This window comes from Passer montanus, unplaced genomic scaffold (assembly GCF_014805655.1).
Source record: "Passer montanus isolate IOZ18808 unplaced genomic scaffold, ASM1480565v1 scaffold36, whole genome shotgun sequence".
Taxonomy (NCBI): Eukaryota; Metazoa; Chordata; class Aves; order Passeriformes; family Passeridae; genus Passer; species Passer montanus.
Genome location: NW_024368374.1, coordinates 4,026,179 through 4,045,559, shown reverse-complemented (window position 1 = coordinate 4,045,559; position 19,381 = coordinate 4,026,179). Strand labels below are relative to the sequence as shown.

The following is a 19,381-nucleotide window of genomic DNA, read 5'->3' as shown; positions in this document are numbered from 1 at the left end:
AGAGAGACTTATAATCCAACATGATTTTTTACATAATAAAAGATGAGAAGCAGTTGAATTTCACAAATGTTAATGGTATTTTTTCCTGTGACACTACATACTTTGTTTCTTCCCGAGCAACCAACACTTCAAAGTCACATTGGTCACTAAACAGTTTACTATAATTTTCTGTTCCCTAAAAAAGACTTTGCCTTGGTCTTTAAAGACACAAATTATTTAGTAAGAAAAAACAACACAAACAACCATAACATTATATTGGCTGAAAGGAACTTTCTTATTAAGAATACTGTCGTTCTAAACCACTACCTCCAGCCCTTTCCAAAGCACAAACTGATTCTACAGGATTTAGCATTTATGATTACATGCTCTTCAGATTTTGAGAGCCAACTTTTACAGTATTGATGGGCATTTTTAGAAATATTTCCTTTTATATATAAGTGGTCTGAAAGACAGTATAACTAAATAAAATACTGTAAAGATGTGTGTCTCTGACAATGAACTATGAAAATAATACCATTCAAGTACATTTTTACCAGCTAATACAGTATAGCAAATGATCACTAATGGAACAAGACTATACCCTACACAAACTACTCTGCAGGTAGCATGAAATTCTGTACACTTCTCAAAGTAGCTCTCTTATCTACAGCTCCACTTCCATTTCCACCTTTGCTCAATTTTTAGTCTATATCACCCACTAGAAATCACTAACAAAAACATTGTTACCAGGAAAGCATTTTTTTACTTCACGGAATGGACTCATGGAACAGGGGTGAAGCACTAAGCATGTCCTCCTGTTTATCCTTATTGCAATACCACAGAACAAAACCCAAACTACAGAGCACCAACTCAGTTCTTTCTCCTTCACCTCCTCCTAAAAATATCCTTTCCTCCAGTACAAGACACTTATCTAAATTCCAAATTCCACAAGTAGCACAGCTTTCTTGGCACATCATGAATTGGTTTTAGGCCTTTGAAACACAGACTACCCAAGAATCCATTAAAAATATATACACAATACACAAACATATCAACTGACCTCCTCGTGGCTATTCTGGCTCAACAAGATTAAAAAATAAAAAAACCCCAAAAACCACCAAAAATACCCACAACTACCAAATTACTCTTACACAGAGTAAATGCACCAGAAAGATATCACACTTACTATCACTCCATTTTAAAAGTTATTTTTAAAAGTAATTTTAAGAAAAGTCCGTTTTCAAAGATACTTTGACATCTCATCAATTTAATGAGGATTTAAATCTGTAATTCATCAGAAGGCAAGCTGTTAACAATCCCAGTAGTTAATCTGAATAACCAGACTGTTTATAAAGAATAAGATACTCTTATAAAGACAACGTCCACACTATTGTTATTTCTGCTCAATACATCTTTACTCCTCCCTCCCCCTAGAAGAGTTGTAATTCTTCCACAGGAGACATCCAACTTTCTCCTGAACTCAAATCTTCCAGAATATTTTTTTTCCTCTCCTCCTGGACCAAAGAAGGATCAGCTTTTCAACCACAGGTCCCCTAACAACTGTCACTGAAAGAATGTGACAAGATGTAGCCAAAACATACCTAAGAGCAGACCCCCAAAACTCCAGAGGTTTTCTGTCCATATCTGTATTTGTGGGCCTGATGCAAAAATTAGGAATAAAATAAAAAATTCAGAATAAAAAATTGTTCTGGAAAAGAAGAAGGAAAAATGGGACATACAACAGTAAAACAAATTGCATAGTTGTTTTACACCTTGGTTCCCAAAATTTTAATTCTGAACTGACTCTTACATAATTTTGACTTAAGCTGGGACAGCACAAGCTGTTACATTTCCTGCAGTGATGTCTACCTTTAACCTCATAACTTGTTTTTCACTGAAATATTGTGCATCTGGCCAATTTACAGCTTTCAGATGACAGGCAACATTGATCTTAATACACTAAGGGAAAATTCACCACTTCCAGTGATAACTTAGCCACTAGAATAAAACTGTCAAGGATAAAAAGCAATTTATCACTTTACTTTGTTGATCAGCTTCCTGACACTATTCCTTCCTTTATTTTCCCTGCTAAGCAAGCTTCTTAGCTATTACTCTTCCCAAACCCAGCATACAGTTTTGACTAACACCACCTAGGCTTTTTTCTGTCTACAGTAAACAAAGAGACTCTCTGCCCTTCAGACAGCTTTCTCCGTAGTCATCTGTCTTGCCATATTGTTCTTTTTTGACAACAGGCTCATCAGTAAGTCTTGATCTCTCAGTAATGAGTCCTTTATGGATAAAAATCCCTGCTTGTCTGAACTAAGAGTGTACTTTACTTTTCACCCGTAATCTTGCCCTGAGGGATGGGTTTTAGTAAACTGAGTCAGACTAACTGCAGCCTGGATCAACAAAGGCAGCTCACTTCCCTCTATTATTCCCCTTCCTCTCTCCCCTCTCACCTCACAGTTATTCAGTTCAGCCAATCAATCCTTCCCAAGAGTAATTATTTTTCTGGCACTTAGGCTTCCTGAACCAACCCTCCACAAGTCAGCCAGTGCTGTACAAGGAAGTGGTGTGAGCACACAGGAAAAACTCAGATTGCTGGTTTTGGCAACAACTTGTAGCTAGATTAGCTGCATTTTTTTGTAATACTGCTTCTTCAGAGATATTAATCTACAATCACTAAAATGGCAGTTCCTTGATTTTTTCCTTAGTTCTACTGCTTGGTCTTGGCTGTTTGCATTCATATTTGAAAGAACAGAGTTGCCTCAGTAATTCAAGTAAATACATATCATCATCCTACATTACCATTATTTCTCAATTATTATGACAGCAGTGTTTTATGCAATGTGTTACATTTCTTTGTCTATTCATTAACATGAATGGTAGACAGTATCAGGCCTAATACAGATTACCATATAACTCCCCAAAACATCCATTTATTGAAGAGTGCTGCTCACAAGTCATTTGGATACCCGTCTTTTAATCCTCCTTTGAAACTACCACTCTTCTATTGCAGTCACATGCAATAGTCTGCAAAGTCCATCACAGAAATTCACCTATCAAGTTGAATGCATACAAACCACAGGCCAAGCAGGGAGATTTGGGAAGGAAAGTAAGCAAGATGTGTATCTCCTCAAAGATCCATGCAATGTCCTGAACTTAATTATTTTAACTGCAGGACTGAAAAATCCAGACACCGCAAAAGCAGTACGTTTGGGGAATATTGTGGAAGAGCCAACGCACGGCAAAACTGAGCTGTGAGTTCGCCTGGGCTCTCCTGACTGTTCTGGACCCAACACATTGATTCTCTCTTCCAGTGTTTGGGGTTCCACCCGGGCCTGCACTCATCAGAGAGCTGGCACAACAGAACACAAGACTATTTTCAAGAGAAATGGAACTTATGCGTTCATATGTATTTTTAGTGAAAATATACCACTTAACTGTCTCTAACAATCTCAGGAAAAGAGGACAGGCTTGATGGGACTAATTTCCTATAAAACTATGTTGTCCAACATTCATAGCATATTCCTGTCCTTCAATGCTTAAGCAGCTTTTCCACCACTTACCTCTGACTGACACAATGTTAATCAACAGTTAAACCAGCTCACTGTACAAGTACAAGCCATCTTCCTAATTACACAAATTTCCCAAATAGCTCCAGCTTTATCAGAAAATGGCATCAGTGCTTGCACTCATCTTAGGATCATCTTTATTTTAAGGTGAGATTTGAGATGGTGGTAACTTGCACAGCAGACTCAAACAATACAATGCACTCATCTACAGTACTTAAATCTGGCTTAGTAACTAGACTGCACAGTGTATCATGACAGCCCTCAAATAACCATATTTACACACAACCTTTTAGAAGACAACAACACTAACAGCATCACTTCCAAGGGGCCAGCACCACTACTAAGCTCTCTTAGTGCTTGAAGAGCCTCAGTTTCTTAAGTGACATAAGTTTCTGAGTTTCCATCTACTATATATTCTTTCTTTCTAACTCAGTTGTTTTGACACCAAACTCAGACTGGGCGCTGCTGACTCATTTGAGAATGACGATTTTTGGTTGTCAAACACTTACAGAAGATGACCCAATTTTGATTGAAACTTATTCTTTTTAGTTTTTACTCAGTGCTGAAGTCACAGCTCTTTTGAAATACCAAGCATATATACCCAGCTTGCAACATCCTTTTTTTGACAAAGATATGTGATCAAGACAAACACTGGTCTCTCCTAGACATTTATTTCCTTTCTTACACTTAATCCTATATATAGCAACTCAGAAAGGATATGAGATTTTTGTTTTAAAAACACAGTTTAGACGTCAGGTAATATCTTAGTATTTTTACACAGTACTTCCCAGATGCCTCCCCAGTTGAATGGATCTATAAACATGTTTCTTTTCCTTTGCACATTGCAGAATAATCAACGCATCCACTCTGTTCTGCTAATTTAGACTTTATAGCTCTGCATTATCACTAACAGAACAAGGGAATAGCCTCTCTCAGAAAAAGGTTATACTCAGTGATTTTAGGATTGTACCATTTGATTTACTCTGGTCTCACCAACACCACATCTGATCAAAGAATCTCCATCTATACACTCATGTTACTCTGAAACCAAGCATTGATTTTAAGTGTACTACATACAGATACAAACCATTGACAATAGTTATTTCATTATTTGCAGAGATGCAATGGCATCCAGACTGGCAAATGGATGGCAGGAGAAACGGCAAATGACCACATCCAAAATATCAAAGTATTTTCTGTAGTTTCATCTACTGTAAAGGGGCAGGATCATCACAGGTTTTCTCTAGCTACAAGTCTCACAAACATTAAGTTACTTTACATGAGACTACTCTTATAAATTAAACTCTAACAGTTTATTTCTCAAATAAGAAAGCTTCACAAATAACAAATTTATTCCTAATTCATAATTGATTTCTATTTCCAAAGAACTAATTCCTCAGATTCTATCCCTTACAAAAGAAGTGTTCTCTTTCCAGACCAGGAAATCTTACCTGCTGGGTTTTCCTAAATTCTTCAAGTAATTTTAAGGCCATATCATAATCTTTTAGTAAGTGGTATGCAATGGCATATCCAATCCAGGAAGCGCGCTGTGTGGGGCGCAGTTGAAGCAGCTGGTATCTTGTCTCCTTCAGTAAAAGAAAAGCAATTTTAAGAGAAGAATTTTTAACGAGAGTTACTACACACGTATCATGATTTAACACCAAGACAACTAGTAATTTAAAAGAACTTCTGAAAGCCCTAGGCAACCTTTGAAATTCTAACAGCATGGCAAAAAGCAGCACATTTCTGTTTCATAAATTTGGAGGTTACACTCTAAATACACAAGTCATGGAACAAAGCATAAAATGTATTTGTGGAGACACAGAAGGTGTCATTTTCAAGAGCACCTCCTAAGGGCCTAAATTATTTTCAAAGACAGATCTTTGAAATCTCAGAAAGCCCTTTCCACCAGAAAGCAGGAGCTCGCTGCCACTGAAAGAGTGGCATTCATTCTCACAGGCATAAAGTCCTCACAAACTACTGCAACACTTCTCAGAACCTCTTCCTGAGTCAAATCGTATCCTTGGATCAGCAATGCTATTTTTCCTTTGCATTAGCAAATTCAAGGGAATTAACATCCTTAGTAAGGAGACCAACTAATGCAAAGCCCACAGTCCAGTCCTCTACTTCATATGAAACAGACAAATCAGTTCATCCATTTTGAAACTACTCATTAATTTTGGATAAATTTTAAGGTTTCATTTATAATAATCATCATCACTGGGATTCCAGAACCAGTCATCATGGGGCAAGTTACTCACATACTAACAAGAAATGTGATAATGTACTTCTTACCAAAAATACCTTCAACATATGCACCCAAAACACAGTTTGTAGGGTTCATAATTGCTTGGTAAGTACTTGCTAATTTAACTACTGTACCTTTTTCTTACTGTTTTAGTTAAAAATTAGTTAAGAACTATTTTTACAAAGTGACTAGTGAATCCAATTGCACAGAGAAATGTTTCTAGTTCTGCTCTCAACCTTATATAGAGCTTTACTGCAATATCTTTTCCTGGTTTCCTAAACAATAGCTTAAAATATTTTTGAAACAGATAAAGAGTAGCAATAGAAATACTACCAATAAAAGGCTTCACAGAGGAACAGAACAAGCGAAAGGGAGCAGCAATGAGTGAGAATTCAAAGAGAATACTTACTCTATATCCTTCTAAATCCCTCATCTGAATCTGCAACAGAGAGAGATCTCTCAAGATCTGTAGGTTATCTTTATCTAGTTTGAGTGCATTCCGGTAACACTTGATGGCTTCATCATATTTCTTATCTGAACGCTGCAGAAGACCATAGACATGCCAACCTAATACAGGTTAAGGAAGATACATTTACAATTTTCACAGAGTATCTGCAGTGCACTTGTGTTACAGGTCAAACAACTCGACATCTTCCTTAAAGATCAGTAATACCGTTACAAAGGAAGAAGGATTACTGCAGCCAGACTTCACTAACACATTGTAAAATATTAAATGCTTCCAAACTTGTTTTTAAATAGCATGTTACTGCTTAAGTCACATTCAGAACCCCCTGAGCACTGTTACACAAACTACATTATCCAAACTCCACAAGACTGTAAGAGTTAGTCACAGATTTATTGTTTAAAACATGCTACCAAAATTACAGTAGGAATTCTTACTCATAGAAATGTTATGTCTAACAATGGAATTCTTGTACAATTTCTACTTTTCCTTGCTTGCCTACCTGTAACCTCAATTAAACACCAGCTTTTACAGTAAGGAAAAAATATAGAACTCCACTTGATTCATTGACAAAAGGGAAACTTAGCATTTTGTGCATCAGAAGTCTTTGTCACAATCTCAGCATCTTAGATTTCCATCAATAGTGTGCCATAGCAAGACGATCAGGTTTTGTACAACAAAGGATACAGACGTGACTCTTCACATCATTACGAAGTCCTTTACGAACAAATTCATACGCTTCCTCCTTCTTCCCTAAGCAGTTCAAGGTCAGTCCTTTCATCGCAAGTGTCTCTGTAAGAAGTATCAGATACTTATGTTTCTGACTTCCCATATGCCAGCTTCACAGTCCAGATACCCTTTGAAGTTGTTACAAACTGAAGTCCCCCACTAAAAAATAAATTTAGATCACAATAGCAGCCTAGCACAGCTGAAGACTATTACATGGATCATTTCCTCTCTTGAAACTGGTCTTAAAAAGATCACTTGTAGGGCTTCATGCAGATGTAACAAAAACAGACAACACAAACTTTTATTAATTAAAAAATACACATAGCTGGCTTTGAGGGAGTTAACAATAAGCTAAAGCAAATTTAGAGAGCTCCTCAATGTGTATTAAAGTTCTCGATGCAAAGACTAATGGGAAAAAAGGCTGTGTCTACCACAAGAAACAAATCTGTCACAGTCCGTTCCCCTGTTACAGACTTCTTACAAAGCATTAGTTAAGGGAAGCAGATTTACTGCTACCATATTAGGAGTGTAAGAGACCTCAATGCAATAACATTTTCATCAACATTCGGAGAGACACAGGATTTCAAACAGTATGTTGGTATGACTACTGCTCTCCCTCTTCCCCCATTCTTCAAGGCACACAGTAGACAAGTAAGTTGCATGTAATGCATGCACTATGCCTGAAAGCTGTTCCAGATTCATATTTCAGTGTTTTTGTTAAATAAGAGGCCACTTGTTTTTGTCCCTGCCAGAAGATCAGTCACCCTTTTCATCATAATGCTCTGGTTTTCTTCCAACTACAACCTCTTCCCCAGTATTAACAGCAACAGACCATGATCTCAAGGTCAGGTGTAACAGCAGTTTGAAGTTTCATTGATAGACCCATTTAACACTTTTTCTGTACAGTACACCTATAAGTGAATGACGACCCAAAATTAGTAAGGGCTTTTTTTGATTGTTTTTTAGTTGTCCTACATCCACACTGTAAGAACAGAGAAAGCCAGAATGATACCTTTCAAACAATATTAAGACATTTTAAAAAGAATATCCGCAGTGTGGGAAAGGGAGCAAGCTAATCCTGCCTTCCCACACCAGGGAGATAACTGCCCAGCCACACCAATCCATCTGTTTTGCCACCTTCTCACTAAACTTGTGAAACTCCTTTTCTCTGAGGCTAAGGGTGACAAGTGCAGCTTTCCATCAGATCATTTTACTGGCTTAGTTCTGCCTCAGCTGTCCATTCCAGGCTTTACTCCCAAGCTTCAAAGCCATTAGTGGCTCAAAGCCACGTAGTATGTGGAGTGCCAAGGCAGCTAGCTGTCCTGGAAAAGTTTAAGAGGCAGCAAGAGCAGAAAATACACATCTGTATACTGAGATGTTACAAAAACAAAAATGCTAGTAGAGACAAATGCATTAGGTCAGAGCTGAACAAACCACTCTAGCTTTGAAGCAACAAAAAAACTACTTTTATCTCTAGGGAAGTAATGAAGACAACAAAGAAACAGCAGAAATGGATGGAAGCACGAAAAGGATTAGTCAAACATTTTGACAAGATTTGACAACATCAAGTAGGAAAATAATTTTACTGATACAGTACATGCACACTCAGTGTTAGGTTGCTTCAACACTAAAAAAAACTCACAAAAAAATCCACTGTATCAGAAGGAAAGAGCCTGAATAATGCAACAGAAACCTGTAATACAGTAAGACTAGAGTATCCTATTGAGAATGTAAATAGAATTTAACAGATGTAAATAGAAGCAATATTCTGCTTCCCTGTTTCTACAATATTTATCAGAGTAGGATCACCAGATTCTGTCTTCAGCTTCAAGTATTAACAGCAAGTATTACACTTAACTCTGCTCCCTTTAAGCAGCAACTTGGCATGCAGTACAGAAAATTTAAGTCTATGAACTTGACAAAAAACCCTCCAGATTTTTAATTTATTGGCAGAACACGTTCATATAATATTCAAAATAGGCTGGGCTTGCTTTAAATAGGAATGTAAGGAAAACCCACACTAACATTCTGACCCAGAAACCTAGAAAGGCAAGTTGGAAGAAGCTTCACTGAAGTGTTGCTTCCACCATGTATTTTCATCTTCAACATCCCTGTGCACAGGAGTGTTTGACTGAGGCAGAGTGGAAACCTGATCTGAATGCACAAAGACTGAAAATCCAGAGTAATTATTCAGTCATAACAACAGAATCACATTCCACAACAGGCTCTTTTCTTTCTCAATAGTATGATACAAACTAATAAAACATTTAAGCTCTTGACAGAAGACAAAAAAATAATCTTGAGTCTGCAGTTACCTCCATGTTCAGCAAATTTTGGGTTAGAAAGGATCATCTTGCAGAACTTGAGTCCATTTTTGTACTGTTTTTGTTCATAACATTTCTGTAAAAGATGTGAAATAGAATCATTGAAATGCACTTAAAACCACAGTACCGTAACATACTATTACAAATGTAGTCACTCATCCAGCAAGGCATGGTGATAAGATCACTAACAAACTCTAGGCAAATATCCCTATTCATACTAAATTGCTTCTTCTCAGCACTCAGAACATGCAACAAATACCCTACCGCATAGTCTACTTTTTTATTTAAAAAGTAATGCCTTTCCAACAAAAATGGGAAAGGGAAATAGCAATATCTACTTCAACTTGGAAATTCATAAAATAGAAAGCAGAGTTAGGAATCTCAACAGAACTTTTGAGGAGAATTAAACTCAAGAGTCTTGACACTCCCATTTGTGTCTTGACACTTTCAAAATCCCATTTCCCTGGCCTAGTGACTTCCCAACAAGACATCTCAAGACAGAAAACTTTCCTAGTTGCCAATACAGACTTTTAGAAAAAAAGAGAGAAACTATAAAGTAGGATAGTCTTATAATAAACCTCAGAAATTGATACAGCAGTATCAGGGTGGGAGAATTTACGTGGGTATTAAAAAAATAAAACATTTAATTTCTACCTGTAATAGTACAGCTAAGGGCTACTTATAGATATACTTAGAATACAATTTACCCAATTACTAGGTAAAATGACAAACTGTGTGGTTCAACTGTGGGAACACATGGAAGAAACAAAATGTGGGTCCCTTTTCTTCTTTGGGTAACTACTCCTAAATCACTAAGGTTTTAGCAATTTAAATAAACTACTGATAACTACAGTGGATCACTAAGAACAATCTGTTTAAACCAGTTAAAGGCATACTTGTGTCAGTAAGCATGAAAGCAATTTCAGGTCACTTAAGCTTTTTAACTGTAGGAAAACCACCAAACCAGGCTTAACTTGGCACCATTTTTGGTTAATAAGGAGTATTGTCCTGCTGTAATTTAGATAGCTATTCTCAGGAGCAGATATGTCATTTCAGTTATGTGCTTGAGTGCTTTAGCAGTCTCTCATAGATAACCCCTACTCCATCAATCTTACAAGACAAATGTAAAATCTGTGTTAAATTAATATGGAGATAGCAACTGCTTTGCAATCAGAACAGATGATCCCATTACTTAAAAAATGTAATACAGAAGGTAAAAGCAATACAGAAACATACGTATGCTCACTTTGGAGTAATTGGCTACAGTACCAAAACAAGGGTCCTCCCCAGTCTGTGAGGAAGGGCTTAACTGCAAACAGTTTTTAGGTTCTTGTTGCCTGCAACTCGAGACACTTGCAGCTAACCATGGCTAAGTGCAGATTAAATCACAGAATCATTTCGGTCAGCAGGAACCCTTGGAGGTCACCAAAATCAACTCTCAAAACAAAAGAAAGCTAACCTTGATATTAGATCAGGTTGATCTGCCTGATTGACTTCTGGCAGGATGGCTAGAGAAGCAAACAGTTATACTATGGGAATTCACATTTAAACAACAGCAACAGAAAAGCTCTGAGTGTTTGGCCTTTTTTTTTTTTAACTGAGAACTAGTTTCAACATCTTTTACCAGAAATAACCTAGGTTGTGGCAAAACCTGGAGTCCCTCCTAGAGAAGGTGAAATTCTCCTATTCGTCCTACCTTCTTTGTTAACTTACAATGCTTTGTATCATTTTTAAGGAATCCTAGGAAAACACCAACAATGTGCTATGTATGCTTGCTAAACTTACTCGAGTATGCCTAAAAATTAGCAATAGTGAACATTCATTCACGGTTCTACAACTCTTGCAATGCTGAGTGAAAGCCCAAATACAGCAGTGCTTAACCAGAAGCTATCTGAGACAAGTGTGCACTTAAAATAGATTAACTACTGGATAAAATCAGATCCATTATCCTTGTTCTGACATTTTTATCCTATAGAGTTCAGTGTCAGGCCTAGAATAAGAACTGAATTGAAGACAATCAGAGACAAATGTGATTTTTGGAGGACAGACAAGATCACATTTTCTGAAGCCCAACAGATGAATGGGAGAGAGAAGTTAATGCACGCCACACTGAGAGGAAAAGTAAGGTAAATATTCAGTTTTTTGGCTTGCTGACAAGACAACCAGCATCCTTTGTTTAGGTTGAGAGAAGACCTTGGAGGTCCAAGTCCAAACTTTAATCCAGTACTGCCAAGTCCACCACTAAACCATGTCCCCAGGTGCCACATCTACACACCTTTTAAATATCTCTAGGGTTGGTGATCTAACCCCCTCCCTTGGCAGCCTCTGCCAATGCTGGACAATCCTTGCAAGTGAAGAGATTTTTCCTCATATCAAATTTAAACCCCCCCGGTGCAACTTGAAGCCATTTCCTCTTATCCTGAAGCTTTTAGGAGAAAGGACCAACCCCCATGTTACTACAGCCTCCTTTCAGGTAGTTGTAGCACAGACAGACACTTCATAGTTGGGAAGCCTGATGTCTCCATATGTGTTCTTAAGTTTTTTAACATATGAGGACACACGTAGCTGAAATGCATTTACTAGAATCTGTCCCATTGCATTGTCTTTGGTTTACTAAAAACTCAAGTTAATTTGCTGAGTTTCTTTTTTTTTTAAACTGCCTTATCTGTAGTGCTTAATGTGATGCCCTCCCATCACCTCTTTACAGCCATCATTTCCTGCTAAAGCTAAAATCAAATTGTGAATGTTTACACACTTGAAACCTCAAAGGGAAATTGTGGCAAGACCAAAATGTTATTCAGAACTATTGCTACAAAATGTTCCTAGAAGGATCCTACCTCATCTGGCAAAAATCTCATTTATTCCCTTTTTCAACAGTAACTCAACAATATAATCTGCTTATAGACTGCCATATCAATCTAGATACCATTTTGTGTACTTTCAGGTAAGTATCAAGTGCCTCTACACAGATGTCAATTTGGCACTGCATCTGAGAAGCAACTGTTATTGTAAAGGTAAAAAATCCTACTAACAAGGATACAACAATAAAAGACAAGAAAAGAATTCATTCCTGTATTAGCATTCTTTGCTGCATCTACTTAGCAAAATGCCATTCATACATTTTAATTTTTTTGTATGATGTCATTTTTATTAAAGACCTAAAATCCCTTCCACAACTAAATATAAACAGAATCAAGGATTTGAATCTCCAGCACTACTTGTAAAACAGAAGGACTTCACATATCACTACTCAATCACATGTGTCATTTCTATCTTACTTATGTTTAACTATTTACAACATCAGGTTAGTGCAGGGATGATTTAACAAACTGTATCTCCCTAGACAAAGCATCTGCTGCTTTGAAAAAGGCCCTGCATTGAACGAACAGTTTGATTTTTCACATACATAGTTTGATACACAGGCAATTTTATGGCTGAAGAACATCCCATTATCTCAGACATTAACACTCACTTCCAAGAAGTCATCTTAAAAAATAATCTCAACTGGTGACTCGAAGAGAGACTGCAGCTGCAGCAAGCAATTCCCTTCCTCACTCCATGGCCCCAGTGCCTCTGAAGGTATTCAAGTGACGCATTATTTCACAAAGCATTTTTATGTGAAGACTAGATAAAGAGTGGCATCACATTCAAAGACTCAGGACAGCTATTGCATCAAACCAGATAGTGTTAAACACAGCAAATAGCTTAAATGTTTTAATAATTTAAAGTTGTTTAAGATGGTCTGTGACTGTAAAAGCTGCACTGAAGTTCAATCCAAATTGTACACTGACCCATCTGACGGTGAGCTTGTGTAAAGGGGGCTTGTAAGAAAGGTGGGGACAACTTTTTAGCAGGGCCTATTGTGATAGGCTAAGGGGTGATGTTTCTAGATTTAAAGATCAATTCAGACTAGACATGAGGAAGACATTTTTATTATTATAGTGGTGAAACTGGAATAGGTTGCCCACAGAGGTGACAGATGACCCCTTGCTGGAAATATTCAAGGGGTTCTGAGCCATCAGATCTGGTGGAAGATGTCACTCCTAATGGCAGGAGGAATGGACAACATGGCCTTTAAAGGTCCCTTCCAACCCAAGCTGCTCTGTAATTCTATGTGCAATTTCTTTAATAACAACACTGCAATTTAAAAAATTATTCTGTTGTCTCTTTATAAGAGCTTCTCAAACACAAAATCCAAACCATGAGCAGCATTTTAACATTCTCCGATCATACTTGTACAGCCCACATTCTGCTGAGACAGCTCTGCACATCAATAGGCTGCTTTGCCAGAAACATCATGGAGCATCAGAACCATCAAAAAGAAAAATAAAATAATGAAACAATTTTAACATAGCTGCATAAATACAGCTTCAAGTTTTATTAGAAGAACAAATGAGAAAAACATTAGGCTGGAAAAGACCTCTAATTGCCAAGTCCAGCTGTAATGTTCTCATTGAACCACGTTCCCAAGTGCCATATTTACATGCCTTTGTAAATACTCCCAGGGTTGGTGACTCAACCACTTCCCTGGGAAGCCTGTTCCCGTGCTTAACCACCCTTTCAGCGTGGAAATTTTTCCTCATACCCAATCTAAATCTCCCCTGATGCAACTTGAGGCCATTTCTTCTTGTCCTACCACTTGTTACCTGTGAGAGTATACTGACTCCCACCTCACACCACCTCCTTTCAGGCAGTTGTAGCAAGTGATAAGGTCTCCCTTGAGCCTCCTTTTCTCCAGGCTAAACATCCACAGCTCCCTTGACTACTCCTCAATAAGACTTCTTCAAGACATCATTTGTTTTAGCTTTCCCTGCTACTGTACTTCCACACAATCCTGGCTGCAGAACTCTCAACACTCAACAGTTTCAACATTGTTCTTGCCAGGTAGTGTCTTGGCTCCTGTTGCCAAGACTTTGGTGTAGGACTTGGATGATTTTGGCAACACCTAGGAATCATTTAAAAAAAATTACTCTTCTCAATGCTCTGTAACACTGATGGTAAGTGCTGCTTAAAGAAGGAAACCAAGGACTAAAAGTGGAACTTCAGAGCCTAGGGAAAAAAGGCAAGGCTTCCATCAAGCCTTATGGAAAGAGTGTTGGAAGTCCGTTATATTGGAAATCTCTCCCAGTCACAACAGTGATCAAGTTCAGTAGTAAAAAACCTCAGAGTTATCAATGACAGATTCTGATCAGCACCTTTTCCTAGGAGCTATCTGACAAGCACCTTGGGGGCTGATCAAATTACTGATACACATTTATGACCAAAACCAGGCACAATCAATACAGGAACATCAGCACACTGTCAGCATTCTTAATTGGCATTTAACACTCGGACCTTTTAAAAAGCCTTGTTTTACTGCACATCTATAAAAAATACCATCAGCATAAAACAGGCAATCTACTTCCTACAGCAGCTAACAAAATTAGTTGTCTAAGTACCTTAGATTTAGCAACACTCAGTAGTTACTGCTTCTAAACTAATAAATAATTATTAAATTATTCACCAGTTTGATAGCAAGGTCTGTCCATCTTGTTTGAAGGCATTCAGCATCTGTGTTGGAAATGCTCCTCATATTACAAACTATACAGATATTTCCAATGCTGATACACAAAAAAAGTATCATGATACCACTGAAGTTCAGAGACAGACTAGAAACCTCTCTGTGAGGTTTTCCAAACAGCATCCCTCACTCCACAGACTTCAGTTCACCAATGTTTTAGAGAATTAAAAAAAAGTATCAGCTGGAAGGGGCTTTGGGTCATGGAGACCAAGAAAGCCCTGTCTCAAGCATCTTAAACTTCTAGTCCCAGGGCAACCATTCCAGAGTATCAATATGTTTTTCTACCCATTCTCCATACCCTACCAGGATTTCATATATGCATGGCCACCTCATGCCTGCTCTTACTCCGCTGATAAGAGTGGTTAACCTCATCATCTGAAATAAAAAGAGAAAGACAACCCAGATACATCCTTGCTTGCTTCTACTGTCAAAATGGACAGGCTACATCATTTTTCCCCAGACGTGGGGACTTAGCAATGCAGAACAGTGCTGAGTCAGAACACAGACAATGGTGTACAACAGAACAAGCAGCCAGCACTACGTGGTGGTAACATTTTGATCAATGTATTAATGTCACAGTAATATCTAAGCTTTCACTACCATGATACTCTGTATACAACAACAGCATTTTTGCTCCTCAACCAAATTTTCATAATTATTCAAGTTCAAATCATCAGAAGACGCAAAACTTGGTACAGAATGCAGCTTGTAGTAACAGTTGTAATCACTTGCTGTTTATATTCTTTATTATTGGCAGAATAAAATTCATATTCTATTATGGGAAAGAACATGTATGATAAGACAGTGTTTTTTCACTATTTATTGTCACAGACCTCTTTAACAGCCCTATAAACTACACCTCTTAAAAGGGGAAGCTATTATCAATAAGCTTGCCTTAAGATCAGTAATTCGCGCTGTGCACACGCCCAATACAATTTGAATTCCTAGAATGCCCTTTGCTTCAAAAGGGCAGAAATAAAAAAACAGAGTAGAAAGAGCTGTTCCTGACAAGTACTTTGCATTTGTAACTTTTACACTGCCTGACTTAACACAGTTCTCTCCTGTTTATGAAAATGTGTGTGCCCCTGCAAAGTAAAAACCGCAACAGTAACACTAGCAATGAGACAAGTCGTAGACCAGACAGGCATTTTCCAGTAATTTTCAATCTGCACTTTGTGCAGAAGTACTGAGGGGACCAATCTACCCCATCTCCTGGGATGAACTGCAATTTGCTTAGCAAGAACTTACACTAAGCAGGTGGCTCCACAACTTGCATCTGAGAGCAGTTAAGAAAATGAAACCATGAACACCAGCACTGTTTTGTGGATCTGATACAAAACACAGTAAAATAAACATCAGGCTTTAAAAGTTACAATTTTATTTTGGCATCTTCAAGCAAGTTCAAGACAATTACCAACACAAGCCTTCAACATCAATTTAATCTTGACATTCCATACTAAACAACACAGTGATTCAGCCAAAAATTGCATGAATCACAGCAGATCAGAGCTGAGATCAGACACACCTGGTACAGGCCACTAGAGGGAAGATACAAGGGCTGGATGCAGAGAGAGAGGCTTTTGAGTAAGACAAGCTCTACTGCAGTTCTCACCAGAATGTTCTCAGCCTCCAGTTATTTGTGCCTCACCAACACTCCAAGCAAAAGGGTTTATCTTCACCCACAGGAAGAGTGGAGGGTCCCCACCACATACCCTTCAAAGTTCCAAACCTTTTATATAGCTAATAATCATCAATAATAATCATCATCGTGCAGCAAAGGGTTCCACAGTAAAACTAGTTTTTTGTTAACAACTTCTTGTTTGGAGCCTGCTACTTGGCAGCCACCATTTCTACCAAAATCAAAATTAATCATGATAGCTTGAAGACAGGCAAGTACCTACTTAACTTCTCCCAATTACGTAACTTCTGAATCTTCTGTTAAGTTCTTTCTCCCTCTAGAAGTTATTTCATACTCCTTCCAAGGAGGCTTGGGGGAGGATCCAAGGGAAAGAGCGAAGGACACTGCAAACACAGACTTGCAGCGTACTTGGGCAGTAGCATTAACAGCCTACTTCTTTTCCCAGGATGCACCAGGTTTCAGTGTATAGGGGAAACTGTTTTAACAAAACTTCAAATACCTCTAAAAATCTCAAATCTTGGGGCAATCCATCTCACAGCCCATACAAGGTCTGTAATAAATTAGGATTTCCAAGTCTTACATTCATTTACAACCAATTTTACTTGTTATGACTCAATTTGCTCAAAAAACACAGAAGCTTTCAGGTGGCCTTCACTTTCTGTGCCACAAATAGCTCAGAATTGAACTCCTCTTGCTATTCAGTGCTTGTTCTGTTCCATATAAACAGCCAAATGAGAAAAAAATTCCAGCATAAAACATGGAGAGACTTAACTCTGAAATACTAACATTTTTAAAAGAAAAGTATAAATAAAAGTCCAGAATCAAGAAACAACCCACAGCATTCCACAGAAGCCTGCTTTCTGAGCCTTGCATGATGACCTTCACAAACTCCTGTTGAAAAACTAAACCAAGAATATCTATTTGGGATTAAGTCTTCTCCAAATGAAACTCTCAAGTCACTGAGAGATGTGTGTGTGATTTTCCCTTATGAAATTCTCACTGACTGTTACCACTAGCCTGGCATCTCTCCTGCACAATTGTGTCATTTCAGTAGTTTGCAGCTGGCCAGGCAACCTCAGCACCTCGTCTGAAAGGCCGTATGGAGGGAACTGCTTCCACTCTTCCTAGGCTGCCTGTCCTCAGCAGCACAACCACATCAAGAATCAGTCTTAAGTTACACCAGAAGATTTTAAGTGACTGCTCCAAACTCCTGTCTTTAAAAGGAAGGGATCTTCAATGTCGGAGACTTCAAACTTCCACTGCTCCAGTGGTGGATTAATAATGGCTACCCCAGCTATGGTATCTAACTCATTTGGGAGACCCTAATTAGGATAACATAACTTCCCAATTATCAAGTTTAATAGCTCAGTAACTCCCCCACATCATTTCCAGGAGACTGACTAGTTGCATGCATATAAACCATTATTATTTCATTAAATAAAAATTTTAAAAAGCTTTCAGAATTATATGGATAAGAATTAATTAAATCCTACTAACACCTGTATATTTGTATTTTATCAAAGAATAAATTTCTTAAGGTTATTGAAGAAGTTGGAGAACAAAAAAGACATTACAGAGAAGTTGAACAAGTCCTCAGAGAGGGCACTTTAAATAATTTCTAACATTTCCTTACCCTGAAAAATGGAAAATACATGCCTGAATGAACTGAGCAACAACAACCCACTGCTGCAAGGCTTATAGTCTTCAACTATAAGACACAAAAAGTCTGGAAGTCAGCTGCAATTAAAGCAGCAAACCTTATTTTAGGCAACAGGAATACGAGGAATCTTTGCTAAGAAACCAAAGGATTAGTCAGTTACAGGCACAATACAATCCACACTTCTATTAAAGATGAAACAGACATCAGACCATACCTTACACCTCATGAGCCTGGGCTCACACCAATACATATTAGAAGACAGTAAGCATTTCTTGGAAACAGAAACAACTTGGCAAGTGAGCCATGAAAGCATGACGAGAACCCCAAGGCTCTCCTCTAAAGCCTACTAGATTACTGCCATGTCCAGGCAGAGCTGATTTGATTCCATAAAGCCAATGTTTAAGACTAACTCTGAGACAGTTTATAGTATGGATTCTTGGGTGAAGGAAAAAAAAAATCAAAGGTGCTTAAACTGAAACATACTCTGAAGGCAAGTTTACAGGTCAATTTTAAATATACAAAATAGAAGATCAGGCTAAGTTTACTAGAAGTGAACACCAAATACGTGATACCAAACTTCAACCTTAACAAGAAGCCTTTCTAAGTTACCACGAGTATGCTTATTTTAGACAGCATCTGCCCCATTCACTTGAAAAGTCACCTAAGCTGAAGACTGACTTTAATTGGCAAGAAACACACAAGCACTCCTGTATTAATTCTTATTTATGATGCTTTTCTCCTTCCATGAGAGGGGAACACATTCAAATACTTCATCCATGCCTTCTGTGGGGCTGTGAAGTGGAAGAGAAGAGCTTGAAGCTGCTCAGCCCCTTACTTCCAAAGAACATCACACCTGTAAGCACCAACAGGTCTTCCAGGGAAAGAGCATCCAGACTGAGAAAGTCTCTGCAGAACAGTGAAAGTGGCCTAAGAAACAAAACAGAACAGGAAGACAGAATAGAGCAAGAAAGGAGCTTTGCACCACCTTACAGCAGTCCTGCTCCACCAGGACTACTACCTATGCTACAATTGCTATTACCTCCCTAATCACCCAACTGCTGGTTTTAAGTCAGCTTGTTCAAGCCCTGCCAAGCATGCAAGCACACAAATTGATGCGGCTTAAAGACTATTTACTCAGCTTCCCGAGCAGACTTCTCAGCTTACACTGCTCTCCAAGAGGCCACACTAGCCAGGGCAGCTCTGA

At 38.2% G+C, this 19,381-nt stretch overlaps 1 protein-coding gene across 3 annotated transcripts in view; it reads right to left on the bottom strand.

The window, feature by feature from the left end:
- Positions 1-19,381, bottom strand: part of NAA16 (N-alpha-acetyltransferase 16, NatA auxiliary subunit) — a 62,643-nt gene that overhangs the window by 40,926 nt on the left and 2,336 nt on the right. For all 3 annotated transcript variants that reach the window (XR_005628363.1, XM_039716797.1, XM_039716796.1), the window contains exons 2-5: positions 9,310-9,394; positions 6,953-7,057; positions 6,212-6,369; positions 5,006-5,140 (exon numbers count right to left, since the gene is read on the bottom strand). Coding sequence is in view for 2 of the 3 variants with exons in the window: in XM_039716797.1 (XP_039572731.1) it covers positions 5,006-5,140; positions 6,212-6,369; positions 6,953-7,057; positions 9,310-9,394 (483 nt within the window). In the remaining variant the exon portion in view is untranslated. The remainder of the gene's footprint in view (positions 1-5,005; positions 5,141-6,211; positions 6,370-6,952; positions 7,058-9,309; positions 9,395-19,381) is intronic.